Here is a 27,439-nt window from a genome sequence, read left to right on the forward strand (position 1 = left end):
AACCATCATGTTTTTTCACACAAACCAAAAATCATCAATATCAAATATTAAAATAGTAGATAAATTTGACTGAACATTTCTGTGATTATTAATACTGTATTTTAATTATTGAATTCTAAGAATAATAATATTTAATGATAACAGTTCAATTATTTTCCCATTCATAGGACTTGCTATTCAACTTATCTTTTATGTTCACAAATATTATCTGTAGGATATAAAGTTTTGGGAAGATTACACACAACATATTTCAATGTGTAAAAAATATTATTGTGAATAAAAATTAAACAGTTTCCTTTCAAAACATAAATCATCGTAGAAGTTTAAATTCATCAACTAAAATAATTGCTATTATATATAACTAATGAAACACGTGAGCAATTCATATGAAATAATGATTGATTTTATCAAGGATTTATAATTCAGGTAATTTTCAAGTACATTGTACTGATATACAAAATCTTTGATAACAGCTAGACTTATTATTTATTTCTTTCCATGCCAGATATAAGTTTGTATGGAATGGGATGACACCGTGTTGACCACATGACCCAGTTCGGGATCCATTATCATCAGATTAACAGGATTAGCATTTCTAAGAAATACAAATAAAGTATAATAAACTCATTGTAAGCAGATAACTGTCAGCTACTTGTTTTATTATCTATTTGCATGTAAAATGTAAGACAAAACAATATTTAAACTACAACTGATGGAACATCAATGAATGTTTATGATTAAATACTGGGTTATAGCAACAAAAATTACGATACAATCGACACATGCAGTTCTAAGTGAAGGTCAAATTTTGAAACCTGCAAATAAAGTTTGACAATAGAAACTGGATTACAAACACATACATACTCATGTTATTCTAGCTCTAATTTCAGGTTTTATTAATAATGCTTAAAATAATTATAATAATAAAGTTTGACAATAGAAACTGGATTACAAACACATACATACTCATGTTATTCTAAACCTCATTTCAGGCTTTATTAATGATGCTTAAAATAACAATAGTTTCAAGTAACACAGATGCAAGGTTGGAAGCTTAAATTTTCATATTTATCATCTGATTTTAGAACAAAGAAAACTAACTTTCTTTTTTATACAAGAGACTGTTACACAATGGTAAAACATTCAAAAAACATATCAAGTCTTAAAATATTTTGTCAGTAGCTCATACAAGATTAGTCACTAAAATATATATATATGCAAGTACCTGAAAAAAATACCAAAAACTTTATTCAGTTATTAGAAACCCATTATACAGTTTAAGTGCTAAGTATTCTTTGCTGTCTTTGTAATAATGAGGTGACTGTGACAGCCACTGACAAATTTTACAAATCTGAAATACAACAATTAGAATTTTGTGAACTAATAATCTTTTTAATAAATTAATTCAAAGATAACTTTAAAATATCACTCTTGAAACTAATGGCACTTACAGATTAATGTTCAAGATTCTATACTTCCTTCCTCACTGTTGACTGTGCCCAGTCAGATGGCTCTAATTACAAATTACTGTGTAAAAGGTTTACTGCAGCAAGATTCTGTGGAGGATGGGAAAAATATAGTCTTATATGAACTTCAACACATGATGGTGAAGACAGTGTTAAACCATAGTCTTACATGAACTTCAACACATGATGGTGAAGAGAGTGTTAATCTATAGTCTTACATGAACTTCAACACATGATGGTGAAGACAGTGTTAAACCATAGTCTTACATGAACTTCAACACATGATGGTGAAGACAGTGTTAAACCATAGTCTTACATGAACTTCAACACATGATGGTGAAGACAGTGTTCAACCATAGTCTTACATGAACTTCAACACATGATGGTGAAGACAGTGTTAAACCATAGTCTTACATAAACTTCAACACATGATGGTGAAGACAGTGTTAAACCATATTCTTACATGAACTTCAACACATGATGGTGAAGACAGTGTTAAACCATAGTCTTACATAAACTTCAACACATGATGGTGAAGACAGTGTTAAACCATAGTCTTACATAAACTTCAACACATGATGGTGAAGACAGTGTTAAACCATAGTCTTACATAAACTTCAACACACGATAGTGAAGACAGTGTTAAACCAGTCTTACATGAACTTCAACACATGATGGTGAAGACAGTGTTAAACCATAGTCTTACATGAACTTCAACACATGATGGTGAAGACAGTGTTAATCTATAGTCTTACATGAACTTCAACACATGATGGTGAAGACAGTGTTAAACCATAGTCTTACATGAACTTCAACACATGATGGTGAAGAGAGTGTTAATCTATAGTCTTACATGAACTTCAACACATGATGGTGAAGACAGTGTTAAACCATAGTCTTACATGAACTTCAACACATGATGGTGAAGACAGTGTTAATCTATAGTCTTACATGAACTTCAACACATGATGGTGAAGACAGTGTTCAACCATAGTCTTACATGAACTTCAACACATGATGGTGAAGACAGTGTTAAACCATAGTCTTACATAAACTTCAACACATGATGGTGAAGACAGTGTTAAACCATATTCTTACATGAACTTCAACACATGATGGTGAAGACAGTGTTAAACCATAGTCTTACATAAACTTCAACACATGATGGTGAAGACAGTGTTAAACCATAGTCTTACATAAACTTCAACACATGATGGTGAAGACAGTGTTAAACCATATTCTTACACGAACTTCAACACACGATAGTGAAGACAGTGTTAAACCAGTCTTACATGAACTTCAACACATGATGGTGAAGACAGTGTTAAACCATAGTCTTACATGAACTTCAACACATGATGGTGAAGACAGTGTTAATCTATAGTCTTACATGAACTTCAACACATGATGGTGAAGACAGTGTTCAACCATAGTCTTACATGAACTTCAACACATGATGGTGAAGACAGTGTTAATCTATAGTCTTACATGAACTTCAACACATGATGGTGAAGACAGTGTTCAACCATAGTCTTACATGAACTTCAACACATGATGGTGAAGACAGTGTTAAACCATAGTCTTACATAAACTTCAACACATGATGGTGAAGACAGTGTTAAACCATATTCTTACATGAACTTCAACACATGATGGTGAAGACAGTGTTAAACCATAGTCTTACATAAACTTCAACACATGATGGTGAAGACAGTGTTAAACCATATTCTTACACGAACTTCAACACACGATAGTGAAGACAGTGTTAAACCAGTCTTGCATGAACTTCAACACATGACAGTGAAGACAGTGTTAAACCATAGTCTTACACGAACTTCAACACACGATAGTGAAGACAGTGTTAAACCATAGTCTCACACGAACTTCAACACACGATAGTGAAGACAGTGTTAAACCATAGTCTCACACGAACTTCAACACATGATGGTGAAGACAGTGTTAAACCATAGTCTCACACGAACTTCAACACACGATGGTGAAGACAGTGTTAAACCATAGTCTTGCATGAACTTCAACACACGATGGTGAAGACAGTGTTAAACCAGTCTTACATGAACTTCAACACATGACAGTGAAGACAGTGTTAAACCATAGTCTTACACGAACTTCAACACACGATAGTGAAGACAGTGTTAAACCATAGTCTCACACGAACTTCAACACATGATGGTGAAGACAGTGTTAAACCATAGTCTTACACGAACTTCAACACACGATAGTGAAGACAGTGTTAAACCATAGTCTTGCATGAACTTCAACACATGACAGTGAAGACAGTGTTAAACCATAGTCTTACACGAACTTCAACACACGATAGTGAAGACATTGTTAAACCATAGTCTCACACGAACTTCAACACATGATGGTGAAGACAGTGTTAAACCATAGTCTTACACGAACTTCAACACACGATAGTGAAGACAGTGTTAAACCATAGTCTCACACGAACTTCAACACATGATGGTGAAGACAGTGTGAAACCATATTCTTATGTGAACTTCAACACACGATAGTGAAGACAGTGTTAAACCATATTCTTACACGAACTTCAACACACGATAGTGAAGACAGTGTTAAACCATATTCTTACACGAACTTCAACACACGATAGTGAAGACAGTGTTACACCATATGTTTTGATAAACTTTCCAAAGACTTTACACCCTGTATGAAGTATAGTTATGAAGACCAACCATTTGTAAAGAGAGTTACAATATCCAATAGAGCCTTGTTTTGGTCATTACGAATGTTTGTATATGATGAAGATAGTTATTGGTTTTCAGATATGATTGGAAGCTTGTACATTATTGGCTTGTGAACTTTGATCATACTGTAATATCTGTTTATCATATTGTATACAACACTTTGAAATGTGCTTAGGATTTTGCAGCAGATGTTTCATATCAGAGGTATTCTCTGTAATTTTAGCCTTCACTTTATTGATAAGTCCACTGCCCTGAAATGGGCTGGATCATGGATTTAACTGCTGTTTGAAATGCTTTACTGAGAAAAGTAATCTCCTTCTAAGGAAACCCCTGAAGACTTTCTTTTTTCAAAATGTTATGTCCTTTCACTATGTATCATTTAACGATCTTGCTGTATGTATATTTCTTTTCATAAGGACATTCTTATTACTTCAAGATTATGTTTACCTGTGACAACATTACTCAGGTGAGTGATTGGACATTAGTCTTGAACAGAATATACAGGTGCAACAAGACACCAGATTGTGTTTGTGCTGACATCCCATTCAGACAGTATATAGTTTTTTTCAGATAAGGTGTCTAACATTTTCTACCTTATCTGATGAAAGAAAGTTTTACAGGACTAAACTTCTATAAACCTAGATACATTGCACATAAATATGAAGAGAGCTGAGTGCAGGTTTCCACACACTATTTGGTGAGTGTAAGTTAAAGTATTAAAAAGGAGACAAGTTCTAAACATTTTTATAAAAATGGAAACAACTCTTCAAAACGAATAGCAACTTATATATTTAAATTTCAATACTATATACTTTTTTGAGACAATTTCTCAATCTTCTAACTTACTGTTGTAAACACCAATAAAAACAATACATATTTATATTTAATTATATTTTGATACACATTATGAAAGACAAGTTGACTTAAAATTCCTGGCTTCAACATTAAAATTTCTATTTATATGGTATTACTCAAACATGAATATCTATCATAAAACATGCCTTACAAATCCTTGTATATTGCTATGATGATGCTAAATAGTTTTGCCATGTAGACAAGAACATGAATTTTGACAAGTGTAAGAAACACAAAGCCTTACTACTGTTTTGAAGTTATAACACTTAAGACTCAAACACAATGTGTGGAAAAAGTTATAACACTTAAGACTCTAAAACATGGTGTGGAAGAAATATGAAAAAATAATTTATTATCTAATTAAATCATCCATGTTTAACTCATCTCACATGTGGTTACAAGTGTGACCCACCTTACATGTGGTTACAAGTGTGACCCATCTCACATGTGGTTACAAGTGTGACCCATCTCACATGTGGTTACAAGTGTGACTCATATCTGGTTACATTTGTGACTCATATCTGGTTACAATTGTGACTCATATCTGGTTACAATTGTGACTCATCTTATATGTGGTTATACTGAATAAAATCAAAAGAAATGTTTTAATTATTTTACTTGAGTGAGATACAAAATATATAAAAAAATGTATATTTACTGAACACACAATGATAAACTGCTAAAATGTAGAAACTTTAAACTTCTAAGGTCAGAGAAACAACACAGTTCTGTGAAACCCTTAAGCTTGTAGATCCCACTTAGTAACACCACAGTTCTGTGAAACCCTTAAGCTGGTAGATCCCACTAAGTAACAACACAATTCTGTAAAAACCTTAAGCTTGTAGATCCCACTTAGTAACAACACAGTTCTGTGAAACCCTTAAGCTGGTAGATCCCACTAAGTAACAAAACAGTTCTGTGAAACCCTTAAGCTTGTAGACCCCACTAAGTAACAACACAATTCTGTGAAAACCTTAAGTTGGTAGACCCCACTAAGTAACAAAACAGTTCTGTGAAAACCTTAAGCTGGTAGATCCCACTAAGTAACAAAACAGTTCTGTGAAAACCTTAAGCTTGTAGATCCCACTTAGTAACAACACAGTTCTGTGAAACCCTTAAGCTGGTAGATCCCACTTAGTAACAACACAGTTCTGTGAAACCCTTAAGCTGGTAGATCCCACTAAGTAAAAAAACAGTTCTGTGAAACCCTTAAGCTGGTAGATCCCACTAAGTAAAAAAACAGTTCTGTGAAAACCTTAAGCTCGTAGATCCCACTAAGTAACAACACAATTCTGTGAAAACTTTAAGCTTGTAGATCCCACTTAGTAACAACACAGTTCTGTGAAAACCTTAAGCTTGTAGATCCCACTAAGTTACAAAACAGTTCTGTGAAAACCTTAAGCTTGTAGATCCCACTAAGTAACAAAACAGTTCTGTGAAAACCTTAAGCTTGTAGATCCCACTTAGTAACAACACAGTTCTGTGAAACCCTTAAGCTGGTAGATCCCACTAAGTAACAAAACAGTTCTGTGAAAACCTTAAGCTGGTAGACCCCACAAAGTAACAACACAATTCTGTGAAAACCTAAAGCTTGTAGATCCCACTTAGTAACAACACAGTTCTGTGAAAACCTTAAGCTGGTAGATCCCACTAAGTAACAAAACAGTTCTGTGAAAACCTTAAGCTGGTAGATCCCACTTAGTAACACCACAGGTCTGTGAAACCCTTAAGCTGGTAGATCCCACTAAGTAAAAAAACAGTTCTGTGAAAACCTTAGGTGGTAGATCCCACTAAGTAACAAAACAGTTCTGAGAAACCCTTAAGCTTGTAGACCCCACAAAGTAACAACACAATTCTGCGAAAACCTTAAGCTGGTAGACCCCACTAAGTAACAAAACAGTTCTGTGAAAACCTTAAGCTGGTAGATCCCACTAAGTAACAACACAATTCTGTGAAACCCTTAAGCTGGGAGATCCCACTAAGTAACAACACAATTCTGTGAAAACCTTGAGCTGGTAGATCCCACTAAGTAACAAAACAGTTCTGTGAAAACCTTAAGCTTGTAGATCCCACTAAGTAACAAAACAGTTCTTTGAAACCCTTAAGCTTGTAGACCCCACTAAGTAACAACACAATTCTGTGAAAACCTTAAGCTGGTAGACCCCACTAAGTAACAAAACAGTTCTGTGAAAACCTTAAGCTGGTAGATCCCACTAAGTAACAACACAATTCTGTGAAAACCTTAAGCTTGTAGATCCCACTTAGTAACAACACAGTTCTGTGAAACCCTTAAGCTGGTAGATCCCACTTAGTAACAACACAGTTCTGTGAAACCCTTAAGCTGGTAGATCCCACTAAGTAACAAAACAGTTCTGTGAAAACCTTAAGCTGGTAGATCCCACTAAGTAACAACATAGTTCTGTGAAACCCTTAAGCTGGTAGATCCCACTAAGTAACAAAACAGTTCTGAGAAACCCTTATGCTTGTAGACCCCACAAAGTAACAACACAATTCTGCAAAAACCTTAAGCTTGTAGATCCCACTAAGTAACAAAACAGTTCTGTAAAAACCTTAAGCTTGTAGATCCCACTAAGTAACAACACAGTTCTGTGAAAACCTTAAGTTTGTAGATCCCACTAAGTAACAAAACAGTTCTGTGAAAACCTTAAGCTTGTAGATCCCACTTAGTAACAACACAGTTCTGTGAAACCCTTAAGCTGGTAGATCCCACTAAGTAACAAAACAGTTCTGTGAAAAACTTAAGCTTGTAGATCCCACTTAGTAACAAAACAGTTTTGTGAAAACCTTAAGCTGGTAGATCCCACTAAGTAACAACACAATTCTGTGAAAACCTTAAGCTGGTAGATCCCACTAAGAAACAACACAGTTCAGTGAAACCCCTAAGCTGGTAGATCCAACTAAGTAACAAAACAGTTCTGTGAAACCCCTAAGCTGGTAGATCCCACTGAGTAACAAAACAGTTCTGTCAAAACCTTAAGCTTGTAGATCCCACTAAGTAACAAAACAGTTCTGTGAAAACCTTAAGCTGGCAGATCCCACTTAGTAACAACACAGTTCTGTGAATACCTTAAGCTTGCAGATTCCACGAAGTAACAAAACAGTTCTGTGAAAACCTTAAGCTGGTAGATCCCACTTTCTAACAACAGAGTTCTGTGAAAACCTTAAACTTGTAGATCCCACTAAGTAACAACAGAGTTCTGTGAAACCCTTACACTTGTAGATCCCACTGAGTAACAAAGCAGATCTGTGAAAACCTTAAGCTTGTAGATCCCACTTTGTAACAAAGCAGTTCTGTGAAAACCTTAAGCTTGTAGATCCCACTTAGTAACAACACAGTTCTGTGAAACCCTTAAGCTGGTAGATCCCACTAAGTAACAAAACAGTTCTGTGAAAACCTTAAGCCGGTAGATCCCACTTAGTAACAACACAGTTCTGTGAAACCCTTAAGCTGGTAGATCCCACTAAGTAACAACACAATTCTGTGAAAACTTTAAGCTTGTAGATCCCACTTAGTAACAACACAGTTCTGTGAAACCCTTAAGCTGGTAGATCCCACTAAGTAACAAAACAGTTCTGTGAAACCCTTAAGCTTGTAGACCCCACTAAGTAACAACACAATTCTGTGAAAACCTTAAGCTGGTAGATCCCACTTAGTAACAACACAGTTCTGTGAAACCCTTAAGCTGGTAAATCCCACTTAGTAACAACACAGTTCTGTGAAACCCTTAAGCTGGTAGATCCCACTAAGTAACAAAACAGTTCTGTGAAACCCTTAAGCTTGTAGACCCCACTAAGTAACAACACAATTCTGTGAAACGCTTAAGCTGGTAGATCCCACTAAGTAACAAAACAGTTCTGTGAAAACCTTAAGCTGGTAGATCCCACTAAGTAACAACACAATTCTGTGAAAACCTTAAGCTGGTAGATCCCACTAAGTAACAAAACAGTTCTGTGAAAACCTTAAGCTGGTAGATCCCACTTAGTAACAACACAGTTCTGTGAAACCCTTAAGCTGGTAGATCCCACTTAGTAACAACACAGTTCTGTGAAACCCTTAAGCTGGTAGATCCCACTAAGTAACAAAACAGTTCTGTGAAAACCTTAAGCTTGTAGATCCCACTAAGTAACAACACAATTCTGTGAAAACTTTAAGCTTGTAGATCCCACTTAGTAACAACATAGTTCTGTGAAACCCTTAAGCTGGTAGATCCCACTAAGTAACAAAACAGTTCTGTGAAACCCTTAAGCTTGTAGACCCCACTAAGTAACAACACAATTCTGTGAAAACCTTAAGCTGGTAGACCCCACTAAGTAACAAAACAGTTCTGTGAAAACCTTAAGCTAGTAGATCCCACTAAGTAACAAAACAGTTCTGTGAAAACCTTAAGCTGGTAGATCCCACTAAGTAACAAAACACTTCTGTGAAAACTTTAAGCTTGTAGATCCCACTTAGTAACAACACAGTTCTGTGAAAACCTTACACTTGTAGATCCCACTAAGTAACAAAACAGTTCTGTGAAAACCTTAAGCTTGTAGATCCCACTAATTAACAAAACACTTCTGTGAAAACTTTAAGCTTGTAGATCCCACTTAGTAACAACACAGTTCTGTGAAACCCTTAAGCTGGTAGATCCCACTAAGTAACAAAACAGTTCTGTGAAGACCTTAAGCTTGTAGACCCCACTAAGTCGCAACACAATTCTGTGAAAACCTTAAGCTTGTAGATCCCACTAAGTAACAACACAGTTCTGTGAAAACCTTAAGCTTGTAGATCCCACTTAGTAACAACACAGTTCTGTGAAACCCTTAAGCTGGTAGATCCCACTAAGTACCAACACAGTTCTGTGAAAACCTGAAGCTGGTAGATCCCACTAAGTACCAACACAGTTCTGTGAAAACCTTAAGCTGGTAGATCCCACTAAGTAAAAAAACAGTTCTGTGAAAACCTTAAGCTTGTAGATCCCACTAAGTAACAAAACAGTTCTGTGAAAACCTTAAGCTTGTAGATCCCACTAAGTAACAAAACAGTTCTGTGAAAACCTTAAGCTTGTAGATCCCACTAAGTAACAAAACAGTTCTGTGAAAACCTTAAGCTTGTAGATCCCACTAAGTAACAACACAGTTCTGTGAAAACCTTAAGCTTGTAGATCCCACTAAGTAACAAAACAGTTCTGTGAAAACCTTAAGCTTGTAGATCCCACTTAGTAACAATACAGTTCTGTGAAACCCTTAAGCTGGTAGATCCCACTAAGTAACAAAACAGTTCTGTGAAAACCTTAAGCTTGTAGGTCCCACTTAGTAACAAAACAGTTCTGTGAAAACCTTAAGCTGGTAGATCCCACTAAGTAACAACACAGTTCTGTGAAAACTTTAAGCTTGTAGATCCCACTTAGTAACAACACAGTTCTGTGAAAACCTTAAGCTGGTAGATCCCACTAAGAAACAACACAGTTCTGTGAAACCCCTAAGCTGGTAGATCCCACTAAGTAACAAAACAGTTCTGTGAAAACCTTACACTTGTAGATCCCACTGAGTAACAAAGCAGTTCTGTGAAAACCTTACACTTGTAGATCCCACTTTGTAACAAAGCAGTTCTGTGAAAACCTTACACTTGTAGATCCCACTAAGTAACAAAACAGTTCTGTGAAAACCTTAAGTTTGTAGATCCCACTAAGTAACAAAACAGTTCTGTCAAAACCTTAAGCTGGCAGATCCCACTTAGTAACAACACAGTTCTGTGAATACCTTAAGCTTGCAGATCCCACGAAGTAACACAACAGTTCTGTGAAAACCTTAAGCTGGTAAATCCCACTTTCTAACAGAGTTCTGTGAAAACCTTAAACTTGTAGATCCCACTAAGTAACAACACAGTTCTGTGAAAACCTGAAGGATGTAGATCCCACTTAGTAACAACACAATTCTGTGAAAACCTTAAGCCTGTTTTGTTCTTTAGTGGGATCTATACTTCTGTGAGAACCTTAAACTTTTATATCCCACTTAGTAACAACACAGTTCTGTGAAACCCTTAAACTTGTAGATTCCACTAAGTAACAACACAGTTCTGTGTTACTTGAAGATGAGTAGTATGAAGTGTGTTGTATTTATATTATTTTCCTCACAATTAACCCTTTTGAGACAGGTCAGGGATGAAAGGTCATATCATGTATTTGTTGACTTGCATTCAAAAGTTTATTGTACTACTATTTTATAAATTTATGCAATAAATTTGGAATCAAATTGTAGATAATTCACACTTTCATATCATATACTAGTTAATGTCTTAAAGTAAATATTTAAAAAATCACAATGTAGATTTTAACAAGTCATGTAGTATTATGAAAATAGCACTGTTTAAAATTAGATGTTTGTGATGTTAATATACCTAGTCTAAAGTTTTGTACAAATTAGGAACTCAGCTTACTGATATCGATAAGCTAGAATATAAAATAAGATCCTAATATCTGTTTATTTTACTGAAATATGGGTTACGTACTGAATCAAACACAATGGTCCAATTCACCTCATTCATTTTGAAAAACAGTCCCTCATACACTCTTACTACAACATGATATGTGAACAACAAGCTCAGAATGTCCCTTGGTGAAGTTTTTCAGCCATTTTAGTTTGTGAAAAGGCTACTATGTTTTTTCGATCAAGATTTGATAGAGGTAGGTTGTGGATTGTGTCTTTAGGTTGCTCAAAGTTTCATACTATTTTTAGACCTAAGTACAGTTTAGTTATTTATTATTTTTTGTTGATTTAATTCTGTATAGAAAACCCAAAACAAATTTTGTTTGATATCCTCCACACAAAAATTTTTAAAAGGCTTAGCAACCAATGACCATCAGCAGAGTTCAAAGGTCATAGCTAGAAGAAATAAATGTTTGCTTTACTTCTTTATTTATTGTTCTGTAATTTAAGAAAAATAAGTTTCATAACTTATTTTTAAATAGTAATAATCTGTATACAAATATAATGTATAATACTGTAAATTATACTGTATAATAAAAAATACTCGTCCATTAAAATACAGCTCAGGTCAGTTTTATATTATTTGATACGGTAAGATCCAATAATTCACACTTATTATTGATAATAATAATTGATAATACATAGGTATGCAACAATGCAAGTTATGTAATGTTAGTTAGACATGGCAAGAAGGTGAATATATTATATATATGTATGCAAATATATATATATATTATGAGACTTAAGCTTCTTAGACTAAACATTTGTATTTTTGTGTTCTAATGTGTAGTCATTCTAAGACGAAAAACACAACTTATATTTATTTCCTTTTTTTTTTATCACTGTTACGAGGTTTCTCAATTGACAGATCCCACATAGGGTATAAAAAATAACAAAATATAAAGTCTTACTAAAAACAAACATCTGAAATGTATTTAAGAAGTTTTAGAGGTTACACAAATAGTATCGGAGATTTCGGAAAGAAAGAATAGTTTTTATTCATAACATGAAATCACTTCGCTCTCAGACTAGTAGCCAAACAGATTTTATATTATCTCAAACAAATCTTAAGTAAAAATATTTCATTAAAAAATTGAGTTTTGTGTACAAAAACCTGTAATCTTTACTAAATGTCTGCCAAATTTTGTGAAGATAAACAAACTGTATAAAAAGTTGTAGTATAAAAACTTAATATGGGCAAATGTACATATGAATTTGTGTATATTATACAGAGCCCATTGTGAAAGGGTTCATAATGGACAATACAATACCAGCATAAAACAAAATTAGTAATTTGATAAAAATAAAATTCTACATTTATGGCTGCTTGAAAGCCTTTGAACATAACAAATATACCAAAAATTTCAGGATCATTGTTCACAAGGTCTACCAATATTAGAAACCTGTGAAGAAAGTTAAAGCTATGTCATTCAAAGGATTTAAAGTAATTTTTACATGTACAATGAAATCAATTTACCTGTTCACAGCCACCAAAACCAACGTTCTATTTACAGTCATGAAAGCTGCTACTTCAAGACCAGAACTCCCTATTTGAGAAACTCCTATACGATATGATCCACGTGGAATAAATTTACTGGAATAAATATGTTGTGGTTACATTATACATTATTCTAAAACAAACATTTATAGTATAACAAAAAAATATTCAAATTATGACAGATTAGGAAATCAAATTCAAAACTTTATTCTGATAACTAACCACAAACTAAAGACATTTTAGCCATATTCACAGATAATTCTCAAGTACATAGGTATGCACAATTTTCTTCAACACTAATAGCTCAGTAAGAAATAGATGGGCCTATGCTTTGGCTAATGAAAAAAAACACATTATTCTCACATTAAAGATTTTTAAGAGCAAATCATATTAGTGTGAATGTTTGAACCAAACATCCGAATTGCTTCACATGAATAAAATGTCCATTAAAACAACAGTTTTCACCAGAGAAACCCACAACATAGTTTTCTTTTTTCCCATTGACAATGATTGTGTATGAAACTAACAGTGACTTTAAACAAAACTTAATGAGTCCTATACAGTTCCAAGTAAGAAGAACATAACAGCAGATAGATCACACAATTTGTGTATGGCATGCGATTATCAATGAGGTCATTCAGTCAATATCAGAGTTAATCAGGCAGATTGGGTATGAAACAAGAAATCACTTCAAGTACTATTCATAAGCCTTTTACAAGATATAAATTCAAAATTTATATGGTATACAATGTTTTTGTTGGTCTACATAAAAGTTATTGAATAGAATATAAAACTAGCTTCAAATTTTTTTCTGTTAGTATGTTTTGACAAATACTTTTCATATAAGAGGCCATTAACAAAATAAAATAAACATCATATTTGTTTCATCCACAACTAAAGAAAGATAAAACACCTTTTCTAACACTGGACACATCTAGGTTATATGATGTATTCCCTCATAGAGTAAAAAAATATTATTACATCAGGCCTAATTGGCTTCCATTCTTTCATGTACACATCATAATGATATGCTCTTTCTTAACTTCAGTGTGTAAAATACAGGAATATTCAACCATTCATGAAAAACAGTAATATGTAACAAGATCTGAAACTTTAGTTTTATTTAAATGATTCTAAGGGCTCATGATACTTGTAAGTTATAATAAGCCTACAGATACTGGCTTTTAAAGTTTTGTAATATTATGTCTGAAAGTCTGAAATTTTACCTAAAATGTCCTAAGACATAGTACATAGGTTGTTTGTAAAACTCTTTGGCTGTGGCATTCACAATAATCGGAGAATCAACAAAATTATTAACCCAGTTCGGTCCACCCCCAAGGTCCAAAGCTAAGTTCCAGTCCACCCATCCAACACTCCAGTGAAGCAGATCCTATTAAGATATAAATGTGTGAAAACAAATCCTAAAAAGCATTAATACAGTAATAACAATTTCTGAGACATTAAATTTTCCATTACGATTTAGAGGCATTTTCAAACACAATTACAATAGTACTATAAAGGGTTAATCATATCTTATACTGTGTATTATCTCTATTGTGAAAATAGAGATTAGAACATTCACAAGTCGTAGATGCTAATTGTAACAAATCCAGAGCTTTGTTCATTACACTCTACTGGTGAGCCACTTAAGTTTCTTTATGATATTAGTTACCAATGGATTCTCTCTTACTGCTTGTAACAAAAATAAACCGAGAGACTGTTTACATGAACTGGAGGATCTGTTATACTGTTAAACTTTTATATTTATATCCTGTTACATGCACACAAAAAAAACTTCCCTGCAAGGGTTGAACAGCTCTAAGTTACCCTTTACGTATTCTATTAATTTCCATTACTACCCTGTTTTATTGTAATATATTTAGAGAATAGTTAGTCTGTTTGAATAGAATAATAAAAACTAGAGAAGCAAATAAAAACATATTCAAACAGGGAAAAGTTCAGTTTATTATACTAAATTATGAAAACAAGTTCTATATCATACTGTAACCTTAACCAAGTTGTATCATACATATCAGTACATCTAATACAATTAATACATTCAGATGTTTTACAGTTTCAATTGGATATAAATAATGGTCATGTAACAAAATATCATACACACAATCATAGATTTTACAACAAATTTTAATATCTTTAGGCATTATCTGGATCATATATTCAAATATAATCTTTACAAGGTATGAAGTAATAGTTTGTTCTCAGTCAAAAATTAACACTTACCAATATTGAAAATTATTTCTGATAGATACTTAGACATCTCAACCTTCATTTGTTTTCCAGGCATCAGTGAACTTTTTTGAAGCATACCAGTTTTTGTACCTCTATCTTTTACATCACTGCAGTAACATGTGCTGATTATGTGACCACCACCAACTACCAATCCCATTGTGCTCTCTATACTAGCACTTGGTTACTCAACCTTTGCAGTACATTACTCACTTTCTTGAACTGACACATAGAAACCCAAAAATATTGGCAAATCAGTGGGAAGAAACAGTTGAAAGTGGGTGAGTGAAAATAAGTACTCATCCAAAATACATTTCGAATATTGAGAAATGTTAACTTCTGAAACGGTACTACTTCTTCTACCCTGTAGTTAGAATCCCACATTGAAAAGGTGAAGAGGCCAGTGGAGAGTGACTGCTATAACAAAAAACAGGTGTGCCACGATTAAACTGTGAAGCACAACCGTGTGGTATACCACTACCACTGGAAAAGGCATGCTTTCACCCTGTAAAGAAAACAAGACACACATGGTGGAAACAAATATAATGCATGGTAGCATCTTGCAGAAGTTAGTAGAATCAACAAGTGACAGTCCACCTGGGCAAAAAATATCCAGGGTAAGCACCTTGGATTGTTATTAAGATAGTCAAGTGAGGTACACCCAAGCAAAAACATCTGAGGGAAGCTCCTAGGTATACAATGGATCATGCCAAGTGCAGTCCATATGGACAGGAAACATCCAGTGGCTATGAAACTGTTTTATTCTACAGAACCCACTCATGAGGAAATCTCCATGGCCCATCATTCCATTGACTGGGAACTGGAAGTGGCAAAGAATTCTGTGTTCTAATAGAAGAATGAAGGGTGAGAAGTTGCAATGGGGACTCCAGATGAACTACCTACTAGAGACAGTGCAACAAATGACAGCATTTGGAGAAGCAAAAAGACCTGTACTGTAAGAATCATGGGTTAGCAGGGATGAGCAAAAGTTAGTTCTTTACTCCTGAAGTCCATTAGTGACAGTCTTTAGGATATATATGTATATGTAGGTAGATATTGATAAAAAAAATGATATACAGACATCTGGAAAAGCATCTGGTGGTCTTACAGAAACATCTCCTTTCCACAGTAAGTATTGGAGAAGTATACAGATATAGTGCTAAAATACAAGATCCAGCATACCTAACCAGTTAGGATCCTGAATTATGATGTATAAGGAATGAAAAAGAAGAAAGGGTGACTTGCCCCCAGTTGCAGGCAAACAGACATGTGTAGAACCACCACAGGAGGAAGACAATATCTGCTCAAAGAAGATACAACAAAGTTATGCAGAAAAAGAGTCATGAAAGATTTGTGTTCACATACCAGCCTGATTGATCCCCTCTAAACAACAGTGGAGTTGAGCAGATAAAGACAGAATTAGAGGACTAATTAGGTGTAAAGAACAGTATGAACAGGTCAGAGACACCTGATGAACCCAACCTATAATGTAATAGAAGAAAGGTAAGGAGAAACAGGAATGCCAAGGAATAATGAGACAAGAGCAAGAATAATAAAAGGAGACAGGACAAGACAAACAACAGAGCAGAGAATGAACTGGAGATGGGAAAAGGACTAAACGAACTACACAGGTAGATGTAGTCCAGGGAAGGAATACCAAGTACAGATAATGAAAAGCATACGAGAAACTGTAAAGGATGTAATAAAAACTGAAACGACAAAGACTGAATCCAAAAAAGGTTAGAAATGAGGTTAAGAGAAACCAGAAACTAAATGCAATTGGTTCAAAGGGAGAACCGGACAGGATAAGATGAACAATATGAAGATACCAATCTGGAGGAACAAAGGAAATGTGTCAGATTGACCAAATTAAAGAAAAAAAAAGGCTGGAGAAAAGAATTTTCTGTGTGAAAGAGAAAGGAGGGCAGCTCTATAACAAGTTGAAACAGACAGACCTCAAACAAACCAGATGAAGTGATGAGACATGTGAGGAACAGAAATACAGAATGAATGAAAGCCCTCAGAAAAAGACCAAAGAATGATGCAAGACTTATGCATTGATATACAGAGGAAGGGTAAAAGGTCTAGGCAATGAAATATGTGACATGAGGGGTGAGTTCTTGAGCTGAGACACAGGACTGGACAAAAAGACAGAAATATAGCACGGTGATGTCTGAATGAAAGATGAATAATTACAGCAGACAAAGAAAGCTGTAGTATCTGTTGAAACATGAAAGGCCACAGTAGTGGAAACTATGTTGGAGATGGACAATACAAAGCAACCAGCAGAACACAAGAAAGAGGGGTCTAGATAAGAGAAAAGACCAAGAAAAGGAATAGTCTGAAGGAGGGCAGGCAAGTGACAGGATAAAAGTCACAGTGAAAGAAGGACTGTGAAAACATCTGTATGAATAAATTTCAGATCAGAGATGATTGAAGAGCAGACAGGACAGAGAAATGGATGTGTTGTGTTGCTCCAATAAGGGCCAGAGCAGAGGGAACCACACCTGAGTGGCAAATACAGAAGAACTAGCAGCACACAGCTAAATTGGGTCTCGATAAGGAAAAAGACCCATAAGATAAGTCAAATTGGAGGGTAGCTATATTCATGAAGACTTCTCCAATTCTGACTGAAAGCATTTTACAAAAATGCATTATTTTGTACCATGGTATTATTAACAAATGAGCACATAAAACAAAAGTTAAATGTCATAAAAAATTATAATTTTACCTGTATAATATCATGAGCATAGCTTTCCGCACGTTCCCAACTCCCAAGAATAACTTTGTTTATCTGCCAAGGAAAAGACCCTTCACAAGCTTCAGTTGCCAAAATAAACTTGCTCGGAAACATTTTGTGAGTTATGTCTAACAGCTTTGCTGGTGCCACAGAGTTCATGTACCAGTGAAATCCTATACCACTAACATATTTAGCTGCTACTGGATCTTGAAGTACCTAAAACAAGTGGTTCCAGTTATATAAACGATTTTGTAGAAGTAAGGCTTAGCTAAATACTTCTTCATTAATACAGGTAAGAGAAAACCATAAAGCTTTCAGTGTTTAGCTGAATGACTGTTAAACAGAAAAATAAAGTTGGTTTCATGCTGTTATAATGATAGATTGTTAAAGGGGGGAAAAAAGCCACTACAGTTTAAAATGATTGAAACGGTAAAAACTAAAAACTTTTACAAATACATTTTTAGTTGCAATATGATAGGTATTAATGGATTTAAGTAAATAGAATAAATATTTAAATGAGTTTCATATCCCTTTTTAGATTAGAAAATAATAAGACAATAAAGTAGTAAAGGCAATTGTTTCTTAATTTGAAATGGTTGAAATTAGGTTTACCTTTTCTGCCCATTTAGGGAGAAGGGGCCTCTGATCATCCATGATCATTAGTTTTAGCTTGTCAGGTCCAAATCCTGCCTTTTCTAGGGTAGGGCCAAGGTGAAATTTAATGAAATCTCGCTGAGATTCTGGTGTGAAACCAAGACATTGGAATGGGAAGTTTTCTCGAAAGCCATTAAGAGGTTCATTCTCTGCCGTGATACCCCAAAAAGTTATGTTGTATGCTGCGTATGCTTTGAAAAATCTAAGAAACAGTTAAGTTTAAAAAAAATGTACATACTATATCAAGAGCATTGTGTGCATACATTTAAAACTTGAATTCATATGCCTTTGTACATTATTTAAAAAAAAAAAAGTGTCAATTTATGACCAAATACTAGCAGGTTGGAATTGTGGTCAGTATAGATCACAAACTTTGGGAAATGAGAACTTGCCTGACAAAATAATTTGCCCAGGTTTCATAATATTTGCCTCCAACCTCTCCTTTTAATGTGCCCTTCCCTGTCATATTTTCGTTAGTTTTCATCCATGCAGGTGAACTCCAAGGACTCCCAAAGAACAGAATCTGAAAGGAGCTAATTTCCATGGCTTTCTGAATAAAGGGAATCTAAGAAATTCATAAGAAATAAAATCAAACTAAACTGACCTCTGTTAATATAAATAGTAATATCTGTGTAAAATTATTAAAGCTGTAAGAAGCACCAACATTTCTAATTATTTGATTTCAGTTGTAATGGTGGTTCAATTACAGTAACTTTAGTTTGTAATAATGTATTTAATCAAGAAACACAAATAGAGAATAATATTCATTTAAATGTTTAATTTGTACATTTGAAAATTGTTCCCTCCTTCAATAAGCTGAAAATAAGTCCACATTAAAACCTCTCAATGTTTGATTATATAAGTACACAATATCCTTCACCTTGTACAAATGATCCTCTTTAGTAAGCTGAAAATAAGTCAAGTTGAAATCTCCAGGAATATCGTCATATGAATAATCATGAGTTGAGAAGTCACAGCTTGCAATAGGTACCCTTCCAATTGAATATTCAAGACCTGAAAATGGCAAAGCCAGTTATGTTGTTTTTTTTGCACATCATTTGAAATAACGATTTTTTATTTGTTTGCAAAAAATTATTTATAGAATGTCTGTTTACCGAAGAAAATGTTTTTCTGTAATAAAGAGGTAATAAATAATGAAATAATACAAGTTTTATCAATAAAGTATGTCTGTTAGTGGAATGTTTACTTTCTTGAATAATGAAATAATACAAGTTTTATCAATAAAGTATGTCTGTTAGTGGAATGTTTACTTTCTTGAATAATGAAATAATACAAGTTTTATCAATAAAGTATGTCTGTTAGTGGAATGTTTACTTTCTTGCATCAGAATTACAGCTAATTCAGTTTCAACGTAGAAATTATAATCAATTTGTTGATTGATGAGTAATTCTTAAAGATTTTGTTGACAGAATGAAAATTACTCAACTGACACACATGGATTATACTGGTTACTGTTACATATGTTAGAGAATTTTAAATCATTGTTGAAAGAAATCTGATCGTTTTGTATTTTGCATTATACTTATTTTACATTTCAGTTTAATTGACTAGTTTAAAGTGATAAGAAACAGTTTTATGTGCTTAATTCAACTCTCATGACATTTTAGCCTATTCTGGAGAAAGTAACTTAGTCATAAGTAACTTCAAGTGAATGATCACTACATTACGTTTCTTCACTTACTGTGTAGTCAATGTTAAGTGAAATGTTGAGAAAATAAATAATTATAATTGGTTCAAGTTTGTAGTCATGCACAACATTTAATGATTTTGGTTTCCACATGACTTATAATTTCACACATTTGTTGGTGTTCCTTCTTCAATACATGTATTGTTTAGTTTGTAAACTAAATTAACACTATTAATGTGCTTTTATTGTAGTATAAATCAAGAAAAACATTTATTACATTCTATAAACAGCCACATTGTGAAATCAAACAAGTGTTAACGTATCAATGTATAATGAACTGGTATTCAAATTTGATGACAAGGAACCCACTTCGAGACTAGTAGTTAGGACTCGAATAGGAAAAGTAATGAAGAACACTTTAGTGCAAGTTTAAAACAGTAACAAATATACATCATATACAGCAACATGTGGTTGTAATGTTGTTGTTAAAGCCATTCTCTGCTGCTACTCTATTGTTTAATCTTTTGTCCTGTAAAAAGTTGTTCAAATGCTTAAAGAAGTGGTAGTCAGTGAGTGATAGGTCCAGAAAGTAAGAGTATGTGGCAATGTTTCATAACCCAGTTCATTGAGTTTCTAGAGCATCACTACAGAAACAGACTGGACCCCTTCAATTGATTAATGCTGGCAAATGGAGGTTAAGACTGATAGGTAGTGTATCCCCACTGCAATATGAGTCCTAATTTTCAATCACCTCTAAAACCTAGGGTACATTTTAGAATCCCACATTATTGTTTGTACCCTGGGATTTTTTAAATTAGTGCAGAGCTTTTCTTTGATAGATTGTTTAGGCAGAGTATTCATCATAGTGCTGAGTGTTTCGTTTAATTTGTTTTCTTTTGTTTTTCAAGTTATAACAAACTAATATAATTAGTCAGAGGTTTGAATTTGCTGTTTTTAATGCAGTCCTTCCTTGTGATTTTGTTTACATAACTTCATTAAAATGTGTTTTATTACAATGTGTTTATTTTCACTAAAATATACACACACACACACAAAAACAAAACAAAAAAAACATGAAATAAAAAAGCCACATAAGAAAACAGTGCTTTAGGAGATTAGAAAATCTATCTTGGCACTTCACGATGCTAGATAAGGATAGAAATGTGCTGTTCAATTAAGATTGCTTTAGTAAGCTGTTAAGCAATTTGTTGTGATGTGATTTCTCGATCTTACACTATATATTTTTTTACTATGTTTAGGTAAACTACTTACACCAGATGATTACAAAAATTACTAAAATGATATATATTAATTACTGTAATAAATTTGCAATAGTTATTTGTTACCAATTCAAGGCACCTCTAAATTTTATTAGGCCTAAATCTCTAATTTCATTTCATAATTACTCAGTTTTAAATAACATACCATCTACACTGTAGTAGGATGAAATAAGCATGTCCTGCATTTCTTTTGGCAGACTAACGATGTTTATCCCAGCTGCATCAGTGAAAGCTCCACCAAATCCTAGTACCTCCTGGAACTTCTGTGACTTGTTTACTACGACAACGGTCTCATATTGACCTAAATATATAGAAATGGCAAATGACATTAGGAAAGTGGATTTATCACGAAGAGAACAATAACATGTTACACATGTTCTCGTCCCGTAAATGTGACAATAATTACACAGTAAACTATTTAAGTCCTTAATTATTCATTAGCTTTTAACTGCAACCTGATGAACTACTTCTTGAGATCAAACTCTTTCAAACTAGAAACAATTCTGTGTTAGTTGTGATAATCTCTTTAAATAATAAAAAGCTGTGTATAAATCTGTTAACTAACAAATACCAAGTTTATGCACAGGAATCTGTCATGTTACAATCAAAGTTTTAGTGATAATATCATATTGCACTTTGTAAACTTTTATCATTGCACCAGACAAAACTAGTAATAGATGACACAAATTATTTTTATATTAACATTAGTGCTTGTACACAAGTAGTTAGGAATAATAACTTTCTTGAAATTACAACTGTTTCTTTGCAGATGTGATATTTAATCGTCAATATTCCAAAACATTGTTTATAATGTCAGTGTTAAATACATGTTTAGCTCTAGTAATTTCTTTATTGAAGATTCTTTGATGTAGACAAAATAAAATCACAAATTTAATTGTATAGATTTATTTTATGGAATATCTTTATATTTCTGAATAACTGTAGTAAAAATAAATGTTTTTAACCCATAGCAATCATTCTCCACAAGTAATAAAACGAATTACATTATTTCTTTCATATATCTCTCTAAGTGGTTGTTTTCATCTTTACTAATTTCTTTTTTAGGTACAGTCTCGTTGGTGTTTCCAAATAAACTCGCCAGCTTTTCTTCCTCATTCTCAATCCATACTGTTTCTAAGTCCAAGACTTTGTTTTGAAGGAAGTAGATATCATGGTCCTTATTAACAAATTTTGCTGTTCAGTCTATTCCAAGTAGTTTTGTATTATATCTTTATATAACTGAATGGTTTTTAGTTGTACTTACAAGCAGATACAGTAGGTGGAAAAGACACAAAGAAAATTAAAGAACTTCTGACTCCTACAGGGTTAGTTTTACTATGGTGCCTCACAGATTTATATAAAAGTAGAGCTGTTTAGATTCACAAATAACAGGGAAATCACATATATTTTACAAACACAATGAAGTTCTAGTTGTATCTATTATTGGCTGGTAATTCCTGTTTCATCTCTTACCTATGCTTTTTAAAAATAACTATCCTTCTGTAAGAAAGCCAAATTCAAGGGGTAGCGATAACACCTTTTACAATAGGATTACAATTTTTAAATTACTACTAGTTATTAATATTACTTATGAGAGCTAATATTACATTTCAAACTGTGCCACTTTGGGGAAATTAGTTTACCACATGGTTTTAGTTTTTAAGTTGCCCTGTAATAAAAAAAAAAACAGAAGAGAGAACAACAAGAAATTCAAACGTTTTGTTATGATGTTTACAGATATTCCTAGAAGTTTTGACTCAGTCATTACATAGCTATTGCTATAAAAGGAAACAATCTACAGGTTGCAAAGTGTTGAGGAGCCATTGAGAAGATATTTAAAATACTATTTCTATGAATAATCTGAGTCATTCCTACATAGGCAATGCTGCCATCTGTCTGATAAGCTTCTACTTGAACAGATTGAAGGCAAACATTTTAGTGGTTAAAAGATGTCAACAAACTCTTCTCCAGCTTCAGAGGTAGGAACCAATTAATACAGTGCTAGTTTGATACTTTGACCATTGTGTTAACATATTACATTGAAATTATTATAGATGTACCTAAAGATGTCCACTGGTCCAATAACTTCAAACATCAGTATCTAGAATTATGCTCTAACATGGTTTTAGCTAAGTTGCTGGAAATATTTACTAATAACATAGATGTTTTGAAAGATAGTTTTAATTTTTGATTGCAATAAAACTAATTCATTACATATGTTTTGATGTATTTTTATATCCTTTTAGAAGACACCAAACAACTAAATACTCATCTCACAATCACAGAATGTATATAGTTTTGTACACATCTTTATAACTTCATGAACTTTAATACCAAAATAACTTATTTTTTTAATAAATCTCTCTGTGGTCAAATAAATGGCACAGTTAAGTGCATTAATTGCACCTTCTTTGGTTAATGAAATGCAGTAAGTAAAAGAATATATTTTACAAGCATGTGGACGATAGCTTTTTCATCTTCAATGATCTTCAGATTTGAGAATATAATTGTACATCATCATGAAGTGCATTACAAACCTGTTTTTCTCAACAATTTAGTTAACAATAATAGCAGTAAATATACGTGTATGTATGTGTGAAGGTGTAGGTGTTTCTTTGCAAGTCTCACATCAGTGTTAATAAAAAATCAAATTAAATCCTGATACACTGTGCATATTTTCTGACAGCATGAGTGTTTTTTTACTCAAAAATCTAAACAAAAATTTCTAAAGAAAAAGCAATTTTATCACTACTATATAATACAGAATTGTAAACAAGTATCATAGAAGAGAAATCTATTTAAAACCAAATGTAAAGTATGTCCACTTTATATGTCTGAAGTTTCTGTCTTAAACTAGAAAACACTTGTTCTATGTGGATAAAAAACAGTTGTTATATCATGGTCTTGCAGCATATCTGCACGTACAGACAAAATGTATTTTTAAGACATGAGGCTGCATATAGAGAAAACAAAGTACAAGTTCTTATTCACTTGTACTTTCTACACACACAAACTACAGTTTTATGACAAACAGCTTTAGAATTATCAGACTGAAAATGCACTTCATGAGTGTGACCTTATTACCCATTCAAATTATTTTATCATCTTAATTATGCCAATTATAAACATAGAGTAAGTAAAACAAGTCTACTTATCAAAAGACTGAGGTTACAACTCAATCAAGCGAGCTAGGAACTCAACTTTTCCATAAAATTTCATAGTAAATCTTTATAGTAATCCTTAAACCAAAGACAGTAAAGCATATTTGGCATTTCTTAGTTTCTCACCAGATTTAAGCTACATCTGTATCTACAGTGTCATAAAATGGGTAATTCTGCATGAACCTTTATTTTGATTATGGTTCTTATGTTTCCATGTTGTAAATTAACATTATGCCACTACATGTATATAAATAACTTGTATTCAATACACATGAATGACTGATTTAAAATGATTCAAACATACAACATAGTTTGTGAAAGATTTTGGAAAGGAGAACTGGGACTAACACTTTTATAAAAACATTACATTAAAATCTACCAGATAAGTTTGATCCATACGTGAACTTCATAGTTGTTTCAAAAAATCTCTTCCCTTCTTTGTTACTTTCATACACTGTCAGAATTGCTGGTGTTGGCTTGAGTTGAGGCCTAAATGTGTCACAGTATGTTGAGTTACAAACACATACAATACTTCCGTGGCCATAGTCTCTACTATAACAAGGTCTGTGAACTAAAAAAGAAAATTCAAATAAAAGGTTTCAGTACAAGTTATAAAATAAATAAAAATATATTGTACTTAAATTGATTAATTAAAAAAATATATGAAGTTTGGGCTAACTAATTAGTACTAAAATTTAAGAGAAATTAATAGTATATACTAATTAAAGAAAAATGTTCACACTTACCTCATTGGCCAACTAAAAAACAAAAATACATGGTTAGTGTCCCACTTTTCTTTTTAGATATTTTTCCATTTTTTAATTACAATTTTTCAATCATACAAAGAAACAACGAGACTTCTGAATAAAATGTGAGATGGACACAGTTGCTCTTTTTCTTTGTCATAAATTCTGTTCTGAAACAATGAAAACTTTTGTTTCACGTGGATCCTTTGAAAACAAGCAATAATTATGAAAGGTGTAAACTTTCTTTAAAAACAGATAATTAAACAAAAACAGACTTCCTCCTCCTTCCTTGTTTTTATAGTAAACTCTAGATGCTAAACGTTTTTTACTTTGCTTTGCAAGATATTTTGTACAAGAGCATTAAAATTAACTAAGCTGATAATAAACATGCCTGAAACGTTTCGATTTCTTGTGTTTTATATGGAGACAACAAGTGTAACCTTTGACCTGAATAAATTATCAGTATACAAGTCGAATTTAAGAGAATTAGAAATGAAGCTTCGCCCCACAGCCTTCCGATCCCCTTGAAATATTTCAAAGCAGGCAGGTGCAGTTTATTGATGCCAAATCTCTACCAGTATACCATTTGGGTTTCTCACACGAAATTTGTAAACGCATGTTTGTAATATTAATAGTTTAAATCTCTTACTCATCTCCAAATAAAGCCTTAATTTATTTTTATCTCATTCTTACCTTCTTGTTTAATGGTGCATACTTCTGATAAACCTATAATAATAATTGTAATTGTTGTACAGATTACAAACAGAGGTGAACAATGAGACTCGGTCATAATTTACTTAGTTTGCAACTATTATGACCTTAACAAGTAACGATTTTAAGGTACAACTTAAAATACAGCAGTGTTCAACACAACACCTTTCCTTTCCAGATGATAACACACTTATAATAATTCAACGATTACAATATCGACAAATAGTTAAGTTTCTCGATAGAGCTAGCGTCATCTGCGAAGTAAAAGCACAAGAAATAAAAACAAAAATTAGGATTAACTTTTATAGATTTTCATTTCATCCAATTTAATAAAATAAATAACTTCTTAAGTTTATATTTCTGGCAAATAAACTTTAAGTTAAAGCAAATAACTTGAAAAATGATTCTTTTCGTTTTTCTAAATTTCGCACAAAGCTACGCAAGAGCAATCTGTCATTGGAGTCCCTACTTTAGTAGTGAAAGGCCAGAAGAGATAAAACACTTAGTCATCACCACCCACCTCCAACTCATAGGCGACTCTTTAATCAACGAATAGTGCTATTGATCGTGGCATTATAATACTCACATGATTGAAAGGTCATGCATGTTCGGAGAGATAGGGGGTTGAATCCACACCCGCCAAACTGCGAACCAAGCACCCCTAACTAACGGGCTGTGCTGGATCCTTGAATGTTTGTTTGTTTGTTTTCGAATTTCGCACAAAGCTACTCGAGGGTAATCTGCGCTAGCTGTCCCTAATTTAGCAGTGTAAGACTAGAGAGAAGGCAGCTAGTCTTCACCACCCACCGCCAACTCTTGGGCTACTCTTTTACTAACGAATGGTGGGATTGACCGTCACATTATATCGACCCCACGGCTGAAAGGGCAAGCATGTTTAGCGCGACGGGATGCGAACCCGCGACCCTCAGATTATGAGTCGCACGCCTTAACACGCTTGGCCATGCCGGGCCTCGGATCCTTGAAAGAGGAAACATTAGTGTAGCAATAATTATGTAATGTTGTTTGTAACGTAACGTGAAAAGGAAAGTGTTTTATATTAAGATTTAGTTGGCGGAAGTAATCACCACTAGTGTTGATTTTTGAAACACAATACTCTGCATTTTGGAACGAATTATATTATTTGATATTACATATTGAAAAAGTTATAGATTTTGAAGAATTGGCAAATTTTATTATCATAAGAAATTACGTTAG

General features: G+C 33.4%; 1 protein-coding gene across 1 annotated transcript; it reads right to left on the bottom strand.

Moving 5' to 3' along the window:
• Window positions 1-385: 385 nt before the first annotated feature.
• LOC143249837 (lysosomal acid glucosylceramidase-like) lies at window positions 386-26,487 on the bottom strand. The gene is made up of 10 exons (XM_076500380.1): window positions 26,207-26,487; window positions 25,147-25,338; window positions 21,752-21,907; window positions 19,559-19,692; window positions 19,071-19,243; window positions 18,637-18,880; window positions 18,016-18,240; window positions 14,264-14,427; window positions 13,017-13,133; window positions 386-595 (listed from the first exon to the last, which is right to left on the bottom strand). The coding sequence occupies exons 1-10, from the start codon at window positions 26,301-26,303 to the stop codon at window positions 487-489; spliced, it is 1,611 nt and encodes a 536-aa protein (XP_076356495.1). The 5' UTR covers window positions 26,304-26,487; the 3' UTR covers window positions 386-486.
• Between the last annotated feature and the right edge of the window lie 952 nt (window positions 26,488-27,439).

The sequence above is a fragment of the Tachypleus tridentatus genome, chromosome 4, assembly GCF_004210375.1.
Source record: "Tachypleus tridentatus isolate NWPU-2018 chromosome 4, ASM421037v1, whole genome shotgun sequence".
NCBI classification, from domain to species: domain Eukaryota; kingdom Metazoa; phylum Arthropoda; class Merostomata; order Xiphosura; family Limulidae; genus Tachypleus; species Tachypleus tridentatus.